This window comes from Balearica regulorum, chromosome 3, assembly GCF_011004875.1.
Source record: "Balearica regulorum gibbericeps isolate bBalReg1 chromosome 3, bBalReg1.pri, whole genome shotgun sequence".
NCBI classification, from domain to species: domain Eukaryota; kingdom Metazoa; phylum Chordata; class Aves; order Gruiformes; family Gruidae; genus Balearica; species Balearica regulorum.
In genome coordinates, this window is record NC_046186.1 from 106,618,477 (window position 1) to 106,640,150 (window position 21,674).

The following is a 21,674-nucleotide window of genomic DNA, read 5'->3' on the forward strand; positions in this document are numbered from 1 at the left end:
CTCAGTATGTGTTTTATTTCTTGATTTATCTAATGCTCGCTTTTTTCATACCTCATCAATACGATGAAACTGCTGACTTTTGACTAATCACCTGGGCAGCAGGAAAACTGTCAGGAGACCCTTCCCTACTGAGTGACTGGGAGTGCAAACCCTAATCAAGAGACCATGTGGATAACTTCTCAAGAATGAATATAGAATTATAGATATAGGAAACATACTGCAGGTACCCAGGTAGTTATTCAATACTTTGTCTCCCTGTGACTCAGTGCAATACAGAAGCTTGTACCCAAGCAGACATTGCTGTGTATAAAATGATTTCAGTAAATACTATGTATTTTTAAACTTATTTTTATCATCTCAACTGCCCTCCCCTTGCCCCCATGTTTGTGCTGCAATTCAGTGGTTCAAAACAGAGTTGGTTTATATCGAAAAGCTTTCTGAACGTCCCTGGATTTAGGAAGGGTTCTGCTTCACATTTGACATTCATGCTTATCGTTCATCTCTAAGACTGAACATCAAAAGCAGCTGTGCTAGCCCTCTGTGGGCACTCTCGGTCTCTCCTTGACATTGACAGCTTGGAGCAGTTGCTGTTTATTGCTCTGAGATGAGAACCGTGTTGATACTCAAGCATAAACCCATGTGGAATAGACCTGGACTTAGATTTGGATTTGAAGTTCTTATAATTCAGACACCATTTAGATAAAAACTGTGGAGTGCATTATTGGTAGTTATGACCGAATATGTCTGAATTTATGTAGAAATTCCCAGTGAAACTCAGGAGAAACTACAAAGGTCAAACTCTTGAGTAGGATGAGGGGAAGAAATAAAAGGTTTTGATTAGATAATTCAGCACATGCCTTCATAGCACTTCACTTGATGTAGTAATGCTTTACTCCTTGGAAAGTCATAATTTTCTTCCCTTTGGGTCTGGCCATTACTGGGAGAGGAGTGTGTCATGAAGGAAGGTGGTTGGTACATATTTCCAAGAAGTCCAGATGTCTTTTGATCAGATAACAGTTTCATCTCTAGTTTTATCAAGGTCTGAACTTTTATTAACTGGCCTGATAAACAATAAGAATATGAAACAGTTGTTCATTAATCCTTTTTTTAGAGGTTTAAACATATGATCTGTTATTGGGACTGCAGTGATATTCTGAATTAACATTATCGTATGAAAAATCTTCATATTTTAAAGAAGTCTTCAGTAAATTCAAAAGGGTGGTTTCAGGATGTTCTGTTTGATTCTTCTGGAAGAAAATACAATACAGGAGCAAATTTGATTTTGTTGTGATTAAGTGGATATTCTGTTGTCTTACATTTTGCCACTGTTTGAATTTTGCATTCTTTTTTTATTTCCTTAGTTGGATACTTTGATCCCTATTGTGCTTCAGCCAGAGATTCCTTTCAGCAAGACTTGGCTCTTCTTTTCTATTATGTTTTCATTACTGTTTGTTACCCCAATGCTTCCAGACTCAAGTAAAGAATAAAACCCTATTGTGCCTGGTGCCACAAAAAACACATGGTAATAAATATGAAGAGCATTTGTTTACACTCCCAAGACATGTGCGCAACAGGAAGGGTTGCACAGCTGATCTGATGATAGAAATCTTGTTTTCAGAGAGCTACTTATTTTTCTTGTTAGCAGGCATAGTTTGAATCTCTTAGTTTTAACTGAAGCTAAAAACATTTGCTGTTTTTGAGGGGTCTGATGGTTTATTGAGTTAATAATTGCATGTAGTCTTTAGTCTCTATAGCAGCTGTTCATATCCAGCCTAGTCTGGAATCAGACTCAAGCTACAGTAGTTCAGTTGATGACTGTTGGGAGTGAAATTATCTTGTGTCATATGCTTAGAGACTTGTGATGCTTGCTCTATAGAAATACTAATAAACATAGACAATAGGATGAGATAGATCTCTGTCAACATCATAGTGAGCATGAGCTACGCCCCCCTGCTATGCATATGCACACATAATTAGTTCCTAAGCTGCCTCAGAAGAAATTCTAGAGTTTGCATGCAGGCACTGGAATAAAGGATATTGCTGTTTCTAAAGCATTAATTTGATCTGCAGATTTTGTAGGATGTAAGCTTGCCATGCTGTACGGATTCTGTCAGTTAGGAGTTGGCCTGTCAGTACAACATCTTTCATAAAACTAAATTCATTTAAATTCTCTTTTGTTTGAAGTGACCTAGGACTTCAAGTGCATTAGACTCTGAGCATGTGTGAGACACACAAAACTGGTAAGCATGTGTATCAGTACTTGGTACTTACTTGACAGCTACTGCTAAACTGCTATTGGATGATAGAGTCAACTTTCTTCTGGCCTTCAGTGGGCTTTTTATTTTAGGAACATGTAACTTTTTACACTCTAAGGATAAAATTTGAAGTTAGCTAAAAATGTGTTAGTATACAGTTTAGTTTATGGAAATCATGAGTTATGGATGAGTTACTTTTACACAGCTTTGGTACAGCATCTCTTGTTAGTCAAAAGAGGCATGAGATAAATTTTAAATCTACTGTTCATGTAAACAGTGAGGCTGTCCTTAGGTTATACAAATGAAAGAAAGAAGAATGTAGCATGACTGCGGAAGCGGAGATACAGGAAAATCAAGTAAAATATTTTTAACTGAAGTAGTAAACACTTTTATTAGTTCTGTGTTGGTTTAATTGTTTACTACAGCTTGCCTAAAAGAGGATGGAGTTAACATACTGATAGAGATTTTGTTTGCATCCGGAAACATGTGGGTCATAATGATTTTCCCTGCATTCTACAATAAATTTACGGTAAACCTGGGTTTTCAGTATTTTTGTTGCTGAGGTACCTTTTCCTCTTTAACACTCTGATAGGAAATTTGATACGTGTGATCTAAAAGCTTCTCTCCTTCCCTCTATTAAGTCTTTTCTGCCTACTCTTTAGTTACATTTATTATCTGTGAAATATGGAATGGGATAAAATGGGGGTGTACCTTATTCAATCAGTCTCTTGGGCACTCACATAGTTTTAATTTCAGATTTTTTAATTTTAATTTTTAATTTAGCTAATTTGCAGAACTGACAGTAGAATTGGGACGAAAGAGCTGACAGTATTTATACTTCATGCACAAATAATTTCATAAATGTTGCGTAACTAGAGATAGTGCATCTCTTCTTCACATTATTTTCTTGTAAATATATCAGTTTCATATTTACTAGAAAGGTATTAGTATTGCAATAAAAGTACTGAATGTAATCCCTTTCGTCCTTTCCTTGTATACAGTACTGTATCTGGAAAGAAAGTCCTTAAGATAGGACTTAAGAACTCAGAGGAAGTATAGTATTTCTGGCAGGCAATTCATTCACTACTGAGACTCATTTATTATATGCACTGTGCCAGCACTATTTTTAGTCAAATTTACAAGTTCCTGAATTCAGCACTTTCAAAAGTTAGAACATAACAATTGTTATTTTTAGCAATCATTACCTAAGGATGTCTGTGTGCTTACCTAAGGATAATGACAAGATATATCCTGCTGTGCCTGCACAGGTGTTCGAAGCAGGGGTAGCTTGTAAGAGGAAAAGTTACAAAACTATTGCAAGAGTGAATTGTTCAAACTTTTGACTCGGTCACAGTTTAGTCCTTACCCCCCTTTTACTCCAGGGAGGAAGAAAGGTTCGCCAGTGCGATGCCTGGTGGAAATGGAAATATCCTTTGAGGGGAGATACATAGGGTTATTCATAATATTACTCACAAAAATGCTTACATGTAAAACTGTTTCAGGTTAACTGTCTTTTGCTGTTAATCTCATCCTTTAATTGTTTATTCAATAATCAAAGTGGCAAACAAAGTATCACCCTACTGTAATAGACGACGTCATGCTTTACAGTTCAGCTACTTCCAGTAGTGATCTGAAGGATATGTAAACATATGTCCTTACAGGATCAGAACATCACGAGCAACAGCAGAATAACGCTGAAGATGCAGCAAAAATGTACATAAGTAGCTGTTGTCTGTAATTTACTCCTGAGAGCAGTGTACTTCTCAGCTGCTTGGGGTAATGTAATTTATGCATCTGTTCCTCAGAGCTGTGTGGAAGATATTGGCAAAATTTGACTTGCTAATGGACTGTATTTGCTCTGATTTGTTATGCAATAAAGTAAATATTTGCATTTTAATAAAACTAAAGAAATTGAGGTTAAATCAAATGTCACTGTTACGTTTAGCAGAATGTTCATTGTGGATTTAAGTCAGGATCAGACCCTATAAAGCCACTATGCAATTACAGAAAGCAACATAGTACCTAAAAATAGAGTGCAATGATTTTACATCATACCTGTTACATGGATGAAAATTGTTTCTGCTGGGAGTTAAATGTCCTGCTTTGCATTTAGATGCTGATGTTTTCAATAAAGCTGTTAGAAGAGCAGGGCAGGGATTGTCTGTACCGTGTCTGCACTGTACCAAATCCGCTTCCTCAGACTGACAGTCTTTACATGCCCGATACGGAAACAGCCCTTTCGTGAACACTTAGTTTGCAGCATTTATGAAACTGTCAATCTTGGGCAGACCCCCGGGAGAAGGCCTGAGGGCCCTTCCTGCGCCGTGCAGATGGCTGAACTTCATTTTAATGATCACTGAGACTTCTGCATTCATAGACCTGCCTGTGAAATGAGGGGCTGGTTTTCTAGATCCTAACGAACAGCTGTGGTACTAATTGTCATTCTCACCAGTTTTGGGCGAGCAGACAAAGACGGCATGAGCTCTTGGAATAACCCAGCTGCGGGGCGTCCTGGCTGGCTGTGTCTGAAACACAATAGTGAGGTAGGGCAAGAAAGCATTTCGTGTACCCTGTTTCATGTTGGTGTGTGAAAATTAGAGAAGTTCACACGCCAGGGTTGCTAACCCAGCTTCTGTTACTGGTTCTGAATTAACGCTAAAAAAAGAAAGGTTGCGAAGATATCTCCTGATCCCTGCTGAGTGGAAAAGAACAGTTCGCAGAGGAGATACACTAGTAAGATCACAGCACATCTGCCTTAATGACGTGCCTTGCAAGGACGGGGCACTTTTTGAATTGTGCTGGTGTCCTGCAGACCTTACAGTGGAGAAGTCTTTTTTTAAATCATAACCTCTTTACCTTTTGGCTGTTATGACCTGCTGTAGGCTCTGCAATACAGAAATATTTATAGATATTCTTGATGAATGTCCCATAAAGACCTGATCTTCCTCTGTCACTTTTGTTAAAGTTATTATTTGTATTATCATAAAGCTTAAGTATTCTAGTCATAAACTAGCTCCAGTGGAATCTATAGATTTTGAATATATTTATCCCCGTTTTGTAGAAGACAAAAATGAGACAATGAGAAGTGAAACGATAGGCCTAAATATAGATGTGTTTAGTAGCTGAGATGGAAAGAGCATCCAGAAATCCTCTATTTTAAGATTAGATCTGGTAGTGTGTTACAGATGGGTATGAAGTGCTTTGTGAGAATGATAATTAGGTTCTTTGTGTTATTCATTTCATTGTCTGGTATTTGTACTGTGGAGTGACTTATGTTCACATCCACTTAATACTGTTTAAAGAAATTCCAGCAGTGCATTAGAATAGTGAAGTTACCTTTACAAAGCATAGGCTTTGTGCTGCTTTGTTTCATTGTGATCCAGAAAGGTGGAGGGGTGAAAACACAGATGTTACATCCTTTCTTTTATTTGTGCTCTGCATTTGGTCCATAATGTAGTCTTGCATACGTGCACCATTGCTCTCTCCCACATAAAATGTAAAGCTGTGTATATGAACTTAGTACATTCAACTGCAAGTTGTTATTTTGACAGTCTGGAATCCATTTCCTAGACATTTTCTTTTCAGCTAGTTGCATACATCTGCATAGCAAACTGCTAAATACTTCTAGAGGATTGTATGACATGGTTTTGAATTACTTAAAATGCTTTGGTTATAGGTTTGTGTTTGTAACAATTTTTAACTGCACAGCTGAGTTTCTAAGTGATTGTTATAAGCGACTAGAGAACAGAGCTTGTAAAGACGCAAGCAATTGTGGATTTTAACAGTAGAATTGAAAGAAACTGAACCTGAAAATTTGGACTGAAAACATCAGTGTATTTACCATGACACCATTGTATTGGGCTCCAGGGCAGCCTTTCAGAGGAGGTTTTGGAAGTCAAGTAACTCAGATCATTTAAAGTAGATTAGAAAGATACACTAGAACATGTAAGTGGGAAGCCTTCATGTATTTCAACAGTAAATTTCATGTTTCACGTGTTTGATCAGTGCAAGCAGTATGTTTATAACTGTTGCAAACGTTAAGATGTATGGTCTGTGTATTTAAATTATACACAGTTGACCCTACTTCTTTGATTTGTGCAACAGCAGGAGCAAACAGATATGATTTGTTTCAGTGTACGTACATTCCACGTACGTGCACAGTCTGGCCAGTGCACATGCTGCTGCTATTTTCCTGTGTGGTTTTGCCTTTTTTTTTTTAATTCCCCACTTGCTTGCACTACACTTCTGACTTCTGTGGTCTGTGTTGTTCAGTTAGGAGAATTTCAGAGTCATTAAATAATTGTCTTCAATTCAGCAGCTGATACTCCCCAGTAAGCCAGGTTAACTCTCGCGGGCTCTATTAGGGTGGGCTTTAAAGTGTAATTAGAGTAAGTCTTCTGTTCTGAAAACCTTGGGTATGTCTCCATCCCCTCTTTCCCTGCTACTGATGAGGACCAAGTCTACGTGTCACCTTTAGCAAGGGATTTGGTGGAAAAAAGCAGCAAAGTGAGCCCCATAGTGAGAAGCTGCAGCCATCCTTTAGTGGAAGTAGGTGCAGTAGCATTAAGCACTGCAATAAAGCAGCATGCACTTAAATCAGGCCTGATTCCATGCACGCGTGGTGTTTTCAGTTTCTTGTTGCTTTTAGGTGGATGGAAAAGGGCTTGTGTGTTTGTAAGGTGAACAACTTGTTTTCACTTAGGTAATCATCAGAGCTCTTACGTGAAGGAGATTGAACCTCCACTTCTCTTCAGGTTTCTTTTTTCCTGCCATCTGTGGGAGGAGAAGGCAGGCATTAAGAAGGGAAGTTCTTTCAGCCTCTAACAGCGTAATGAAGACTCTCAGAAACCCTGGGAAGGATAGAGTATCTAATCGCTGGCAATTTCTGGGTATGCTGTAAAATCTGTGGTTACAGTATGGAGGCTGGCGTGCACAGATGGAGACTGATGTAGACTCAGAGTCTGTTGGAGGAAGAAACAGCAATTCTGTGAGAATTACTATTGTTGTGTAGCACTCGGGCGTATTGGTCCCAAGCGAAGTGCTGGAAAGAACCATGAGGTCTTGACATTTCAGTGGCTTAACAGTGACTGTGAAAACAGTTTGATTCACTCATTGCAGTTGATTTTCTAAGCATGAGAATTTAATAGCACCGATGAAGGGAGATTACTATTCCTGCTATAATATCTTCCTGGTTTTGGTTTCTGTGAGGTATTTTATGTGCCCTGTTCTCACTGATGAGACAAACTGTAAGAGTCATTCCATGTAAAAAATGATGTAATGTTCTGTAAAAGCAAAATTACATTTGAGAAGGAGGTATCCATACGTAGTAAAGAGAATAAGGAGGAAAAGTACTGACAGAAAAAGATAGGCTTAGCTCTTATGTAAGATCAACAGAATATATTTAGGAAATAGGAAACTGAATAAAATGATTTAGGACTGAGCTTCCCGAGAGATGCCCCTCTGCAGTTGCAATCTACAGAGGTCTTTGTATTCCTATAAACACAAAGCAGCTGTTGACAGGTGCTTAGCTTCAGTGCTTGTTTTTCCATACTTTAATTCAGCCAAACCTAGATGTCTATACACAGCAAAGCCTGCCTTATTTTCTTTGGAATTAGAGGGGAAGAATCTATCTACATGTGCATGTATGTGTGTACTACTTTGTATGAGGATGTATTGAATTTTTATGGTGAGATGGTAATGATATGAGTATGATATCTAAGACTTTGTATTTTAAATGCAAATGATGGATTGTGAATAAGGATTTTGAGTATTTACTGATACGGATGTTTATTTAACTATACGTATCAGAGGAAAACTTAGAAAGGTATAGTAGTTTCTTTCCCTGGCTTATGTTATAGCAAAAGCTGTTTCTGATTAGCAGCATTTTGGTCTAGAAGCTGACTTTTTTTTTTCAGGCTTTCCTCTTTTTTTCCCCTGGTGAATGTCAGCCAGCAGAATTTCTGTTGATAAATTTGTAATGCTCTTCATTAGCTTGGGACTCAAAGTGACCAAGTTGCAGCCCTTAAGAATTATGGTGCTTTGCCAGTTTCTCCTTCAACTCCATGTTCCATGACCACCTCAAGACTTCATCTTGAGCTGCGTCAGAAAGCAGGTTATTATCTGAATCAGGGTGTTCCTGGTTCAAAATAGAAGTATACTGTTTATATTCTAACATGCTTACCATCTGACAGCTTCGTATGCTCTCCCAGCAATGAATTAAAGATGTTAGTTTAATTCCTGTTGCGCAGCTGTGTCACTGAAGTTCCTATTGCAGTTGACTACCTCGGCAGGAAAAACAGGGATTAACTGTTGCTTGTTTCTCAGCCAGCTTTCTTCTCTCCAGGAGCTGAATCCCATGTTTGCTAAAGTTGATTGAAAGTTTCCATTGGTTTCAGAGGACATTGTGTCAAACTGCAGGATGATTCTTACAGCCAAGAACTGAGCCAGTGTTATTTTTTAGTTATTGAATTACTTGGTTTACTTTTCCTCGCAAGCCTTGCTGTTAGTGCCTTTCTACACTTCATGTTTTCAATTCTCTCACCTCCTTTTAGATTTGGTCTCTTAGGTAAATTGCCTTAATATAAACTATAATTGGCTTTGCAGGCTGGGCTTTGTCTGCTTCTTTGCATGAATTCTCTTCAGAAACTGTGATCAGCGCTGAGCCTTTACTTATTTATGTACACAGGAAAATGTCACTCCAAGAAAAGGGTGAAGAGACATAAATAACCCATTTGTTGTTCTATCAAAGACATAGGTAGATTTAATTTACACCAGAAACTGTGACTGGAAAGTGAGTCGTCTTCTGAGAGTCCACTGCTTCCTCTGTTTCCTTTCTAGCTTCACAGCAGATTGTTTTGTTTTGTTTAGTTTTTTAAGCTCTGCATAAATTTTCACCATGGGTTTCCTTCCCTGTTATTACCAGCCAGCCCACTGATCAGGCACCAGGGTTGTGTTCTTGCTAAGTTTGTGGATTGTGTTGGAATCAAAAATCAAATATGTGAAAATGAATACAAGATGCTTTTAAGTGTTATGATGTTTAGTGGGTAGATGTACATCATGAAGACCTTTCTTGTCTGCAATTTGTGATGAAGATGAATCATTCTTTGGGGAAAGGTTATAGTCATGTTGTAAATCACATTCTAAAAATAAAAAAAAAAAATCCAGCAGTGATAAATAACTACCATCTGGAATCTGAACTATGCAATTGTATTATGATTTGTCATCCATGTAAGATAAGCTTTAGAGAATGTTTAAGTTGAAGGTGTAGACACAGAGATAGCCAAATGTGTTAGCTACTTCAAGTAGTGAAGTTAAATGAAAGTAAAAAAAAATGTTCCATGTGAAATGGAAAGACTCCTAGAACCAAGAAGATGGAATTCATTGCAGCCCAGCTGTATGCGAGTAGGTAGGCATTGGGAGTAGCTATATAGTAGGCTTTACATTGTTATGAAAAATGGGGGTCACTTTAATTATTTGACAGGTGAAAATGAATTTACATCAAAAGAAGCCCCTCAAATGCTTTTTGTAATTTAACTTTGGTTGATGTAGCTCCAAGATGCAGCAAGGGATGCAGATGAACTGTGTAAGGCATTGTCTAGCTTTGAGAAATATGTACTGCTGGAAATTAATCTCTTCTATTGAAGAAAAGAAATAGAGATTTCTGAGAAAATATGTTGGAAGAAAACAAGAGAAGCAAGCCAGCTAAGAAAGGGGAAAGCAGTGAAAAAAGAAAAATGCCTTTAGAAATAACTACCCTGAATCAACATCACATAAACTTCTGCTTCTGCCAGCTGCCCACTCACTTTCTCTTTTAATAGAAAGAATCATCTTGAGTCTGAAGCAAGTAGTGTGGGGAGCCATGGATTTACTAAGGAAGTGACTTTCCTGTCATAGTGGGTTTTAGCTTGCAACACTGACTTAGTAATGAATTTGATCTCTTTAGGGTGTATATAACATATCAAAATGGTAGAAGCAGCCTTTTATTTTTTCAAGGACGCTCCTCCAATATAGAAGTGAAGCTTCAGTAGTAACATTATTATTTCCTTTCCGAATGCATCAGTGATGGAACTTAGTTCTTTAAGAACTCTTTTACAGGCATTCATTTAGTCTCACAATGCTTCTGTGAGTGAGGCAGTAATATAATCTACATTTTGGAGGCAGAAATCTGGAGTACCAGCTAAGACAGTAAATGATTTGTCCCATGCCTCTCAACAAGCCCCTGGAGTACAGCCATGGTTAGAACCTGAACAAACCTGGCACTGTGTCTTGTGCTCATTGCTCATAGCCAAGCCGTCTGTCAGCGGAGGTATGTCTAGGGACAGACACAGACACACAGGAGACTTGCAGAGATGGTTTGTTTTCTGAAAAAACTGCTTAGATGAATAAAATCAAAGCGGTGTTTTACTGATGTCTGTTATTTCTGTTCCTTTCTTTTTAGCTGGTGTTACCGGAGTACTCTATCCATAGTCTCTTCTGCATAATGTTTTTGTGCTCTCAAGAGTGGCTCACACTGGGGTTAAATGTTCCTTTGCTTTTTTATCACTTTTGGAGGTAAGCCCATCTTTTATGTGCTCACTGCTTGTTAGCCTTATTTGCCAAGTCAACACACATGCAGATTGTATGAAGTGTAGTGATAGGAGTATGGCTGAATATCTTTTACCTAGAAGCTTTTGCCTATAAGCAGCTGAAACTTACATTTCTAGAGAAAAAGTAAGTATTTTTCATGAGCATTTAGGATGGGTAGAGAAAACATGTAATAATATAAATGTGGCTTTCAGTTACTAACTTAGATTAATATTCCGAAGAGTGTCAGGATGCACTCACCACAACTGAATGAAAACTTGGAAATTAAATAGGCTGGAATCTGAAAATAGAACTTGTTGAGGCTCTAAATATTTCACAGATAGGGAGTTGTAAGGCAGTTCATGTCTGAAAGATGTTGGACCTATTCATTCAGCCCTAGTAAGGAAACTTTTCCATTGGAGTTGTGAAATAGAGACTGGGCAGGTTGGTATAATTTTGCTTCTCATCTTTGGGATGCTTTTTTTTTTTTTTTCAGTATAAAATAAGTTGTTTCTTGCTGTACAGCAGAGAATTTCTCTTCTGCAAGAGAAGTCTCTCTTGGAGACTCTTGGAGTAGGGATTGCAGTAGATGAAGAGCTGTTGTCTTCACCCTGCCCACGTGAAAAAGTGGGGAGTGTTTCCACTCTGGATCTCTGCTAGCTGTTTAAATTCACCGAGGGGCTTTCAGAGCTCATCACATAAGACTTACTATTGAGCAGCTTTAATGTTTTCTGGACAGGCAGTGCAGCTGCTGCATCTTCCTCTGCATTCTAGTGGAGGATTGGCCTTCTGTTGCCTCTGAAGATAACCAAGAGACATCAGTTTTTGTGGTTGTCGGTCTGGAGTCTTAACTAGTTTTGCATTTCCACAATGTTTGTAAAAGCACAGATTATTTTTGTCTGTCAGGGTCTCTTTGTGTTACAAAGATACATATGGCAGCGTATAGCTCCTGTTGTGAAGTAGCTTGAAGAATAAATCTGTGAAGAACTCAAAACCATTATCTCAACCAGGAACTAAAAAGTAGTAGCTTTTTTACACTATTTTCTGCAAAAGCTTGATAGAATTAGAGAGTCATATGATAGAGTGTATTATTCAGAATTTAAAGTGCCCGTATAGGTCTCAGAAAACTAAATGGAGAGAAGCTACAAGCACGTTTCTCCCTGTTGTTTGGGTCCAATAAAAATAATGTTTTATTGTGCAGTTTTAGGTTTAAAAAGTTTGGGTTTTTTTAAAAAAGGTTTTTTAAAAAAATATTAAAATTGTACTTTATGTCCAAGATGAAAATGGTCAGACACTAAATAATGATATCAACCTTTGGAGAGAACATTTGATTGTCTTTGTTTCCATGGTTCTCCGTAAGCTTTACTATAATTACTCCATAATTTCTGCTGGTTTAACCACAGACAGGTTTGGGTTTGTTATGTAAAAGATCTGCATGAAACCATGGGAAGATACTGTGTAATATCTTCATCTCAATGAAGATAATTAAGCAAGGTTTCACCTGTGGTCTCTGTAAAGAATTTGGAATGTTATTAGAGATTTTAAGTGGATGTGACTAATACTGGAAGGGAGGAAGGCAAAGTTATTAGAAGAATATTTACTTTCAAAGTTTGCTGCTGGTCACTTGCTTGAGGGTTTTATATCTATCTATCTGTCTGTTTATCTATCTCTAAGCAATCCCAGCAATTTTCACTGTTTACATTGCTATTTCAAAGCGACAGAAATAACAATATTTCATTTGATTCATGCTGATCTTAAAGCAATTCATTAACTTTGAGGACTTCTTTTTTTTGGTTTGCTTTTGCTTTTTATTGCAAAGTAACTGAGACAAAAGCTCCTTTGCCAAAAAAAGTTATTTTGTCAGGATTTTCTCAAACATCCAGTAATTGCTGAGAATAATTGGAAATTTCTCCTGTGTAAGAAGAAAAACATATTCCAATTAAAATTATTTGGATGATAAATTCTTGAGCAGTGCTACATGTAGAAAACATTAGTCAGCCAGCTCTTATATTACTCAATACTGACTTTTTTCCTTTTCAGAGTTGGAGGAACTGAGCTATCAGTTGGTTGAGACTGTCACCTTTTATCATGTCTGAAATCAGTTGTGTAGATGCAGTTAAAGCCCACTAATCCTTCCTCCATGCTGTGATCACAAGCCGCCACATATTGTCACTCACAATATGTAAGTTATTAGTGAGTAAGCCAGAAATAACTATATAGGAAGGGGGAATGTTTCAATCTAAAGAATTAATAGAACACAGAAAGTCCACATTCGTGAATTGCTTGGTTCTGTAAGAATGGTCTGCTTAGAATAGCATCCTTATTTTAACATCTGGAAATAGAGGCTTGAAAAAGAGAGAAAAATTCCTCCTATACTATGGAAGATGGCTGTCTTCTGAGCTGGTCATCAGGAGGGTGTATATCTGCACAATATTTAATACAGAATGTTGCAGAGTCATTCCAGATGTCGTCTTCTGCTCTTTCAGGTATTTTCGTTGCCCAGCAGATAGTTCAGAGCTAGCATATGATCCACCTGCAGTCATGAATGCAGATACCTTGAGTTACTGTCAAAAAGAGGCCTGGTGTAAGCTAGCTTTCTATCTCCTTTCCTTCTTCTACTACCTGTACTGGTAAGTCTGGTCATTTCACTAAGGAAATAGTAGCTGCTTTTCATTTCACATGTGAAATTGTATTTAGGTATGGCTGGAACCAATTGGCCCATTTCCTTAGTTTTGTAAAACTTGCTTCTGATCTTGATGCAGGGAAGCATGCCCACTTACAGCACCATGTGCTTGTATCTGCTGACACCTCAGTACGGAATATTAAATGTTTATCTAAGGCCTGAGTCAGGCTCCAGGGCCAACCCCAGGAAAAAGTTTTTGCTCCTCTGCATAGTCTCTTAGGATGGGTGAAATTGCAAGTGTTATGATAATGACATTACATCAAATAAAAATGATGATTCAAGAGAATCATAAGAAAAATACTACGTCTGCTGGTGTAGTGATGCTTAAGATGGTAAGTAAATGGGTAGGTAGATGGTGGGTAGGAACATGGAGCGTAGCATGCCTGTAGTCATTCCTGCAGGCTCGCTTTCATGACAGGGTAAGCCTGTGTGTGGTCCAAACCCCTAATTTAACTACATTCTTGAAGATACGCACCCCAGTTGTGTGTTGTCCCCCCTGCCCCTTTCAGCTGTCAGGTGTCCTTAGTGCACAGTCACAAATGCCCAGTGCAAGAATATGTGAGGATCATATTTAAGGTAAGGCCTTGGAGGAATCCCTGTGCTTTTAGTCACCCCTGTAATCACACCATAAAACTACTTGACAGCAAAGGTTAACACACTTTAAACGGAGATGTTTTATGATGCCTTTCTTCTACTCCTTCTTCCATAATGTATTTGCATAGAGTGCCTCTTCAAGCTGGCCTTGCATGCAGTAATCCCTCTGTAAGGCAGGTTTGTACGCTGGTGGAAGAAGATAAATGTTATTTCACTTCTGATTACTGGTCCATTATCTGTTCTGATGTTCCCCATATCTTGAGGAGTCATTGCTGCAGGCTGTTGTTTCTCAATAGTACTTTTAAATACTATTGAGAACAAAGTTTTCTGTCCACGTGTACATGTGTATGTGCCTGTGTCTCATACATGAGAGAGAGAAAGAAAGTGGAAGGGCCCAGAATCACAGAAGCAAGTAGGTGCTTAACTCCTGCTAAGATGGATGAGACATAAAAATCTGAGCAGGAGTTTAGCATCCAGTAGCTTTGTGGGTTTGGGCTGAGCACCTTTGCCCACCAGTTCTCTTCACGGGGCAGAGAGTAGAAAGCATGGCACTTATGCTAGGCAAGCTCTTTTGGTAGTGCAAGGAGAGATGGTGAGGCATGGCTGGAGAGAGAAGCATTTTTAACCCCACTTTTCTGTGTTGACTAAGAGACTGTCAAAGTCAGTTATGTCGTGTGGCCTAGCATTTCTGCTGGGACTCTACTGTTGTGCAGCTTCCTCTGAGCCCTGCTTCCTTCACGCTAAAATGTGGCCATAATCCAAAATCCATTGCTTGGCGCTAAATAAAATAGTATTAATTACATTAAATTTTGCTGTGCTTTCCTGGGTATTATCAGAATTAGAATTGCAGTAAAATGGAGCTGTGGCAATATACTGTGATTTCTTCACTTTTCAGAGTTGCATTTAATATGTATGGATTCGCTTCAGCTGGTGTCTGTATTTTGTTTGTTCTATTGCATGGAGTTTTTTTCCAAAGGAAAAAAAAAGATGCAGTTTCATGGGAAACCTTGCCTGCCCTGCCGAGAGCTGCTGGTTGAAGTTTTAAAGATCAAACACACTAAAGCAAAATGGTTTTGTTTCTTCACTGTTCAAATTCAGACATCAGACTGCGCTTTAATAAGCGCAGACACAGCTTGTGGTGCAGTAGGATGTCAATAATGAATTTGTCATTTCTTGAGTGCTTTTTGATATTCATCTTTAATACTCCATAATTAAGATGCTTTAGAGAGATAGAAAGAATGCAAAGGAAAGCACAGGCCGTTACTGACATACCTGAGGAACAGACAGTAAAGGGTTATACAAATCAAAGAAGTGCTCTGTATGCTTCAAAAGGATACTTTCATATTGTGTCTTTCTTTTACATTCAGCATGATCTACACTTTGGTGAGCTCTTAACTGAAAGATCATCATTAGAGACTGAAAACAACAAAGGCTGGAGTTGCAAGGACGAGTAAGCCAAGTGATGCATGGTTTAAAAAAAAAAAAAGCAAAGAGAGGAAAACTTTGAACCCAAGAAGTAAATAGAGTACATGAAAAAGAGACCCAGCAAGAAGCAGCAGAATACCATGAATGACTGAGTTAACTGTGTTTATCTCCTGTTTCTCAATGTGTTGCAGTAAATGACTTTCAAAACCCAAACAAAACAAAAAAAATGCAACAAGGTGGGCCAAGTTACACAACTATTCATCTCTCCCAGGATAATGCTGCTTGGTTTAGTGGATTCATTATAAACTGTAGTCCCTACTGTCTTCCAGGGAGCAAAGTTTCTTTTCTTAATGACTGTTCTGGACCGAGGAAGCAGAGGGCAAGATCATCTTACACAGAAAGAACAGCTATACAACGCATTCTGAAAATGAGCACCAACTGGAGTTCAGATAAGATGTCTGACTGTTCTGCAGGCATGTTCACATGACACTAATCAAACAGGGATGTTGGATCTTGTGGAATTGCTTCGCAATTTTTTTTCCACCCGTAACAACAATAACAAAAGAATTTGCAATGGCAGTGTTCTGTTTTCTAATGGTATGCTATTTCTGTCAGTGAACATCCAGTGTATTTCTGTACTTCATTTGTAATGCACCAATAACATACAGTGATATGGATAAATACATTGGATTTGACCTAATCATGCCTAGCACTTATCAGAATAGTGTTCCTCTGACTGCAAGAAAAAAAAAAAAGGTAAAATCTACATATATTAAGAACGATTGTAACATAGGTATTATATTCATCACAATGCTGGATAACAAAATACTGGACGAGCTAATTGTGGTCTGTAGTTCTGTTTTGCAGCTTTATTTCTGCTGTCAAATTTAAGCTGAAACAAATATGCAAAATGGTTTTGTCTTGTATGAGGTTTGTATTGAAAGATGTTCAGGTTTTTGTAATTTAAAAGTTTTTAAATTTTATCATATAATTCTGATTTAAATTCATATATATGGGCTGTATATCTTATACATATATATATATGCATATACAAATACACATCTACATAAATACTCACAATCTGTGTATATTTTAGGTTAATCTGTTTGATTGACAGGTCAGAGGCATCAAGTGTCCAGAACTGCTGCTAAATATATTTCGGCACTGAACCTAGTGGAACAGGTCACTAAGGTATTTCAATGGAGCCACTGGTGCTCTGGGTATTAGGCAAGCCTGTAAGATCAAGATCAACACCGTGCACGCACAAAGACCACTTGGATCTCACATTGTGAGTGAGCTAATAAGGTATGTTGCTACCAGAGATGCTGCAGAGAACAGTGCATAGAGGCCCATCTGTACCCCAGCTTGGATACAGTTGGTCTCGTTAGCACTCGCTCATTGTTGACCCTGCCAAATTTGGTCTGGTTATTGAGAGCCAATAGATTGTTCCTGTACCAAACCCTGAGGACTTTTCAGTCTGGGCACAGGACTTCAGCAGGAGAGATGCAGTCTCACATTCAGCACTGCCTCTGTGCTAGCACAACCTGTTTCAGACCATGGTGCAGAAGCAATGGCTGAATGGAGTTGTCTCATGTCTGGCAAGGTCCAAACTGAACTGGAGTTACTGCATGTGTACGGTGCCAAGACTTTCTGGTTTGATCTGGCTATGGTAACAAAATTAAATCCTGTTAGCCTGCAAAGCACAGTTGCTGCATGCAAACTGTGTGCTCCTGGACCATGCCAAGTCCCAAATCATGCTTGGGCACTGCTTAGAAGAGTGCTAGCTGGCCTGCACAAAAATTATACCAGGGATCATTCTAACAATATTTAGATGAGCAAGTTGTCCCAGGTGCTGACATTCTTTAATTTACAAGTACGGACATAGCCAGTAGGTCTTACTGCATGTAGTTTAGCTTCTTACAACATAGCATTCCCAGTTCTGGAAGCACACAAGGCGGCTGCCAAATCAGGTTACTTGGGAAGCTAATTTGGGCTCTGATGGTTCATTAGTTTGGATTGCGCACATTACAGAAGAGGCTGAACTGCTCTTGAAATCACAGTGACCCGGCAAGCAATATAGATACATTCACTTGGAGTGTGCTTGAGCTAAGAAACTTCGCTGGGTTATTACAGAGCTAACTGATAAAGGTCTGCTGCCATGGTATAATTAATGCACAAACCATAGAGTTTTTGTAACTGGCATTGGCATCTAATTCTTGACTTTGCACAAGAGGCACCCATATACCTAGGTCTTCTGAATGTAGCTTCAGGTGACTTCAAGGACATAATGCTTGAATGGACATGCTAGGTCATTTAAAACAGGCTCTCTATTTCAGGCAACTTCATCAGTATACTTCCAAACTCCACTTGAAAGCAGGACAGTTTGATCCCACTACTGCGGTGAGCAAGCGTTTCCAAGATCTCACTGCTCTAGTACAAGTAAGTTTTTCTGCATTTCCAGAGTAAATTTATTCTTGGATAATTTATTCCACTTGCTTTTGAGCCAAAATTAGCCTAAATATACCTTCTTAAGACTGTGATACATAGAGAGTGCAGTCCTTTTCAGCCTCCATTCTGTTAAGAGTGAGCTGTCTCTTCTTCCATCCTCCAACTGAATAGCTCTCCATTCTCCATCTCTTCTTTAAAGGATTTCTCTGTTGTCTTTCTAGTCAAATTCAGCTTTGTTAAGAGTGGATGATCACAGCTGTTCAGAGTATTCTGGAGAGTACCTTACCCTAACTAGTCCATGCTATGAATGGGACAATAAAAGCTAGTATTCTCAGTTCTTTCCAATAATCCTTATTCAAAAAAGTAATCTCGCTGCTTTTAATAGCATTTTGTTTCTCTTCAAGAAAAAAAATCTTAATTTAAAGTCAATGGAAAAATTGTTCAATATGGGGATAGTTTCCCTTTCATTGAATTTAGTTAAGGTTCTCCTGAGCAGAAATAACTTACGAAACTGGCCAAAGCATTAATTGGAGGAAGTTTAATGTAAGGCAGGTATCTCCAACCCAAAAGTAATGAGGCCTTCTAAGGTGTCTGGCAGTACCAAGAAGCTGCTAGTGCTGTGGACCTCACAGGCAGCATCGTAAGGTACAGCCCTCAGCATATTCCTTGCTCTGGGTTTTACCCAGGTGGGTTGCAGTATGTTGTTGGGTTACTCAGACAGACTGCAGCCACTTGGTTGCAGTCCAGTGCTAAACCATTACGTGGTGGTGCTGTTGTAGTGGCAGGGAGACTTCAATACCATATTCTGTTGATGAACAGAAAAAATACTGCGATCTTTGGTCACAAGGCAGTCTCTTCCCCATGTCACATTTCTAAGGGAGAAAGAATCTATGCTATTCCTTTTCTGTCTAGTTCCTCCTTGTTGGTTGGTGGAGGTGAGAGATTTCCTTCCCAAGCCTGCTCCCTTCCTGTCTCTTCTCCTGGAAGGGTGAATGTCATTACTTACGAGCAGTTTTCTTCTCTTACATGCTCTGGTGATACAGATAAATCCCACAAAAGTCATAAGCAAACACGTCATCTCCCTTTGCTCCTTGAAAAGGTGTGCAATGAGCACACACTTAAATCAGTATTCATTTTCCTCATTTGTACTATCTGTAAAGTGAGAATGGTGATACCTAGCTTGTGAAGTCTTTTCATACAGATAATAATATTTTTTAAATTTTTTTTTTCTTTTCACAACTGTTGGATCTGCTTAAAGGAAAAAGGTAAGAGATGGAAAAAAAATGTGAGAGGATGAGACCTGAATGAGCTGCTTACCAAAGAGGTGGCTACAGAGTGTGCTAGCCTGTAGCTGCATATTCCTGGAAGGGATGAAAAGGCAGCCCCGTTGGCAAGGTGTTGCTCTGTGGTTCTGCCTGTCCTATTTATAGTCAGGTATTGCAGCAATGCTGAATAAAATTGTTGCTGCTATGACTGTTTCAGTTTCAAATACAGCAAATCAATGCCGATAGCAGAATCCTTCGCCTACAAATAATTAACTGCACTTAAACTGTCAGAAATGTTTTTCCATCTGTTTCCTTCGGCCATACTCTTCCTTTTGCACTAAGCCACTGAGGGTGGAAGAAAAACTTCTTCAACCTACACCTTCTTACAGAAACTGCACTGAGGTTGTTATGATCTGGCACTGCTGTTGGGGTTGTGATTACCCATATATTAGTATGGGTATTAGCAATCTATTGCTTTTCCTTTCTCCATTCTGTCTCCAAACAGATATTTCTGTAAAAAAACCAACACACACACACACACACACCCCCTTTTACAGGGCATGATCCCAAATCCTTGAATTTACTGGAGATTTTCTGTTGTTTCCAATAGATTTCACTTAATGTCTGTTACTCTAGAGCTACATGGGGAATAGGTTCACACTGGAAAGTTCTTAGGGTTTTGCCAGTAGGGATCCTATCCTTTAGATCTTGGTTTCACATCTATTTAACTGAATTATGTTAATGGCAGAGGAACTTGCATTTCGGAGTGATAAGTGTAACATTTCAATGTTCATGCCAGACGGTCACAGAAAGTTATACCAACTTGGTAAAATTCTGGCTTCATGGAAGTTAATGGAAATCTTGCCTCCTATTTCATGTGAGCCCTGCTTAGCATAGTACAATTTCCACCAAGAGGTCAAGGGAAATTAAAAATAGAAAAAAAAAAAAAAAACCAGAACCAATAAGTTTAGTTAATAAAAAATGTTATTGGATGTTAGATAAATCTTGGGTTGCTACAAATAGAACAGGAGATCAAAAGGTTGAAATAAAGCAAGATTTTTTTTATATGGCAAGCAACAAATATTAGACTGCCATCCATACTGCACTGAACTTTGTATCAGTGATCTCAGTCTATATTTCTGCTCTGGTGAGTTTTTTATCATTAATTTGCTCATGAACACATTGCTCTGGTTTGATTTTGTTCTGCACAGTAATGCAGTTGCAGGTGAGAAGGGGGGAAAATTCTGCTCTAAAATACAGCATTCCCCCTTTTTTTTCCCCCAGATAACCTATGAATGAACCGTAACAAAGTTCTAATGCTGTATTTCAGTGGTGCACCTCAACCTAAGAATGAAGCTGTCTGCTGCAAATGATACTCTGCTACAATTTAATAAATCACAGTTCTAGAAATATTTTTAAGTGCTTACACAATTAAAGTAGTTGTTTTGTTACCTTTAAATTGCTGGCCAGCTTCTCATGAGAGAGAAAATATACTTCTTTGGCCAAATTCCATGACTTTCTGGGTAGTCTCAGTAAAGCTCTGAGGGATGTAAAGCGCTTTTTAATTATTTTTTTTTTCTAATAATGAAACCCCATGTTTAGGTCATACGGAAACAAAGTGAAGAGTTAAAAAGCCCAAATCTCTTATTTAGTCTAAAGTTTGAACAGATGTTGTTCCTTTTTTCCCCTGTTGAAGTATCCCTAATATCACCCGTCTCCTGACAGATCTGAAGAAATCTGACTGTCCTGCTGTTCTGAGAGTTTCAGTCTTGTTAAACAGATTTGCAACCACTGATCATCAGTATGAAACACTGACTGGAAAGCATAGTTCATACAAACCGTGCCAAGACTTACGGAAATGTCTTGAGTACCACAGCAGAGATCTGGTCTTAAGGAATAGCTCTCACCTGTGCCCCAGCCGGTAACTGAGCACCACGCAGCCGCTCGCTCCCCCCTCACCCCCCGCAAGGGGATGGGGAGGAGAATCAGAAGAAAAAGGTAAAACTCATGGGTCAGGATAAAGACAGTTTAATAGGATAACAAAGGAAGATGATGATAATACATGAAACAAGTGATGCACAAATGCAATCACTTGCCACATGCAGGAAAACCCTCCCGATGCCCAGCCTGTTTCCAAGTGGCGATCCCACCTCTTGGCTCGCTTCCCCAGTTAGATACGGAGCATGCTGTTTTATGGCAGGGAAAATCCTTTTGGCCAGCCTGGGTCAGTGTCCTGGTTGTGCTCTCCCAGCTTCTCATGCACCTGGCAGGGTGTGGGGAGCTGAAAAGTCCTTGTCTTGGTGCAGACGCTACAACTACCCAGCAACAAATAAAACATCAGTGTGTTAGCAATGTTATTCTCATCCTAAATCCAAAACACAGCGCTATACCAGCTACTAGAAAGAAATTTAACTCTATCTCAGCCAAAACCAGGACACATAG

General features: G+C 38.8%; 1 protein-coding gene across 1 annotated transcript in view; it reads left to right on the plus strand.

Annotated features, from left to right (window-relative positions):
• CNIH3 (cornichon family AMPA receptor auxiliary protein 3) overlaps positions 1–16,572 on the plus strand; it is a 53,085-nt gene extending 36,513 nt beyond the window's left edge. The window contains exons 4-6 of the mRNA XM_075749381.1: positions 10,693–10,805; positions 13,304–13,447; positions 15,462–16,572. Of these exons, the coding sequence (XP_075605496.1) occupies positions 10,693–10,805; positions 13,304–13,447; positions 15,462–15,489 (285 nt within the window). The 3' untranslated portion in view covers positions 15,490–16,572. The remainder of the gene's footprint in view (positions 1–10,692; positions 10,806–13,303; positions 13,448–15,461) is intronic.
• The last annotated feature ends 5,102 nt before the right edge of the window (positions 16,573–21,674 follow it).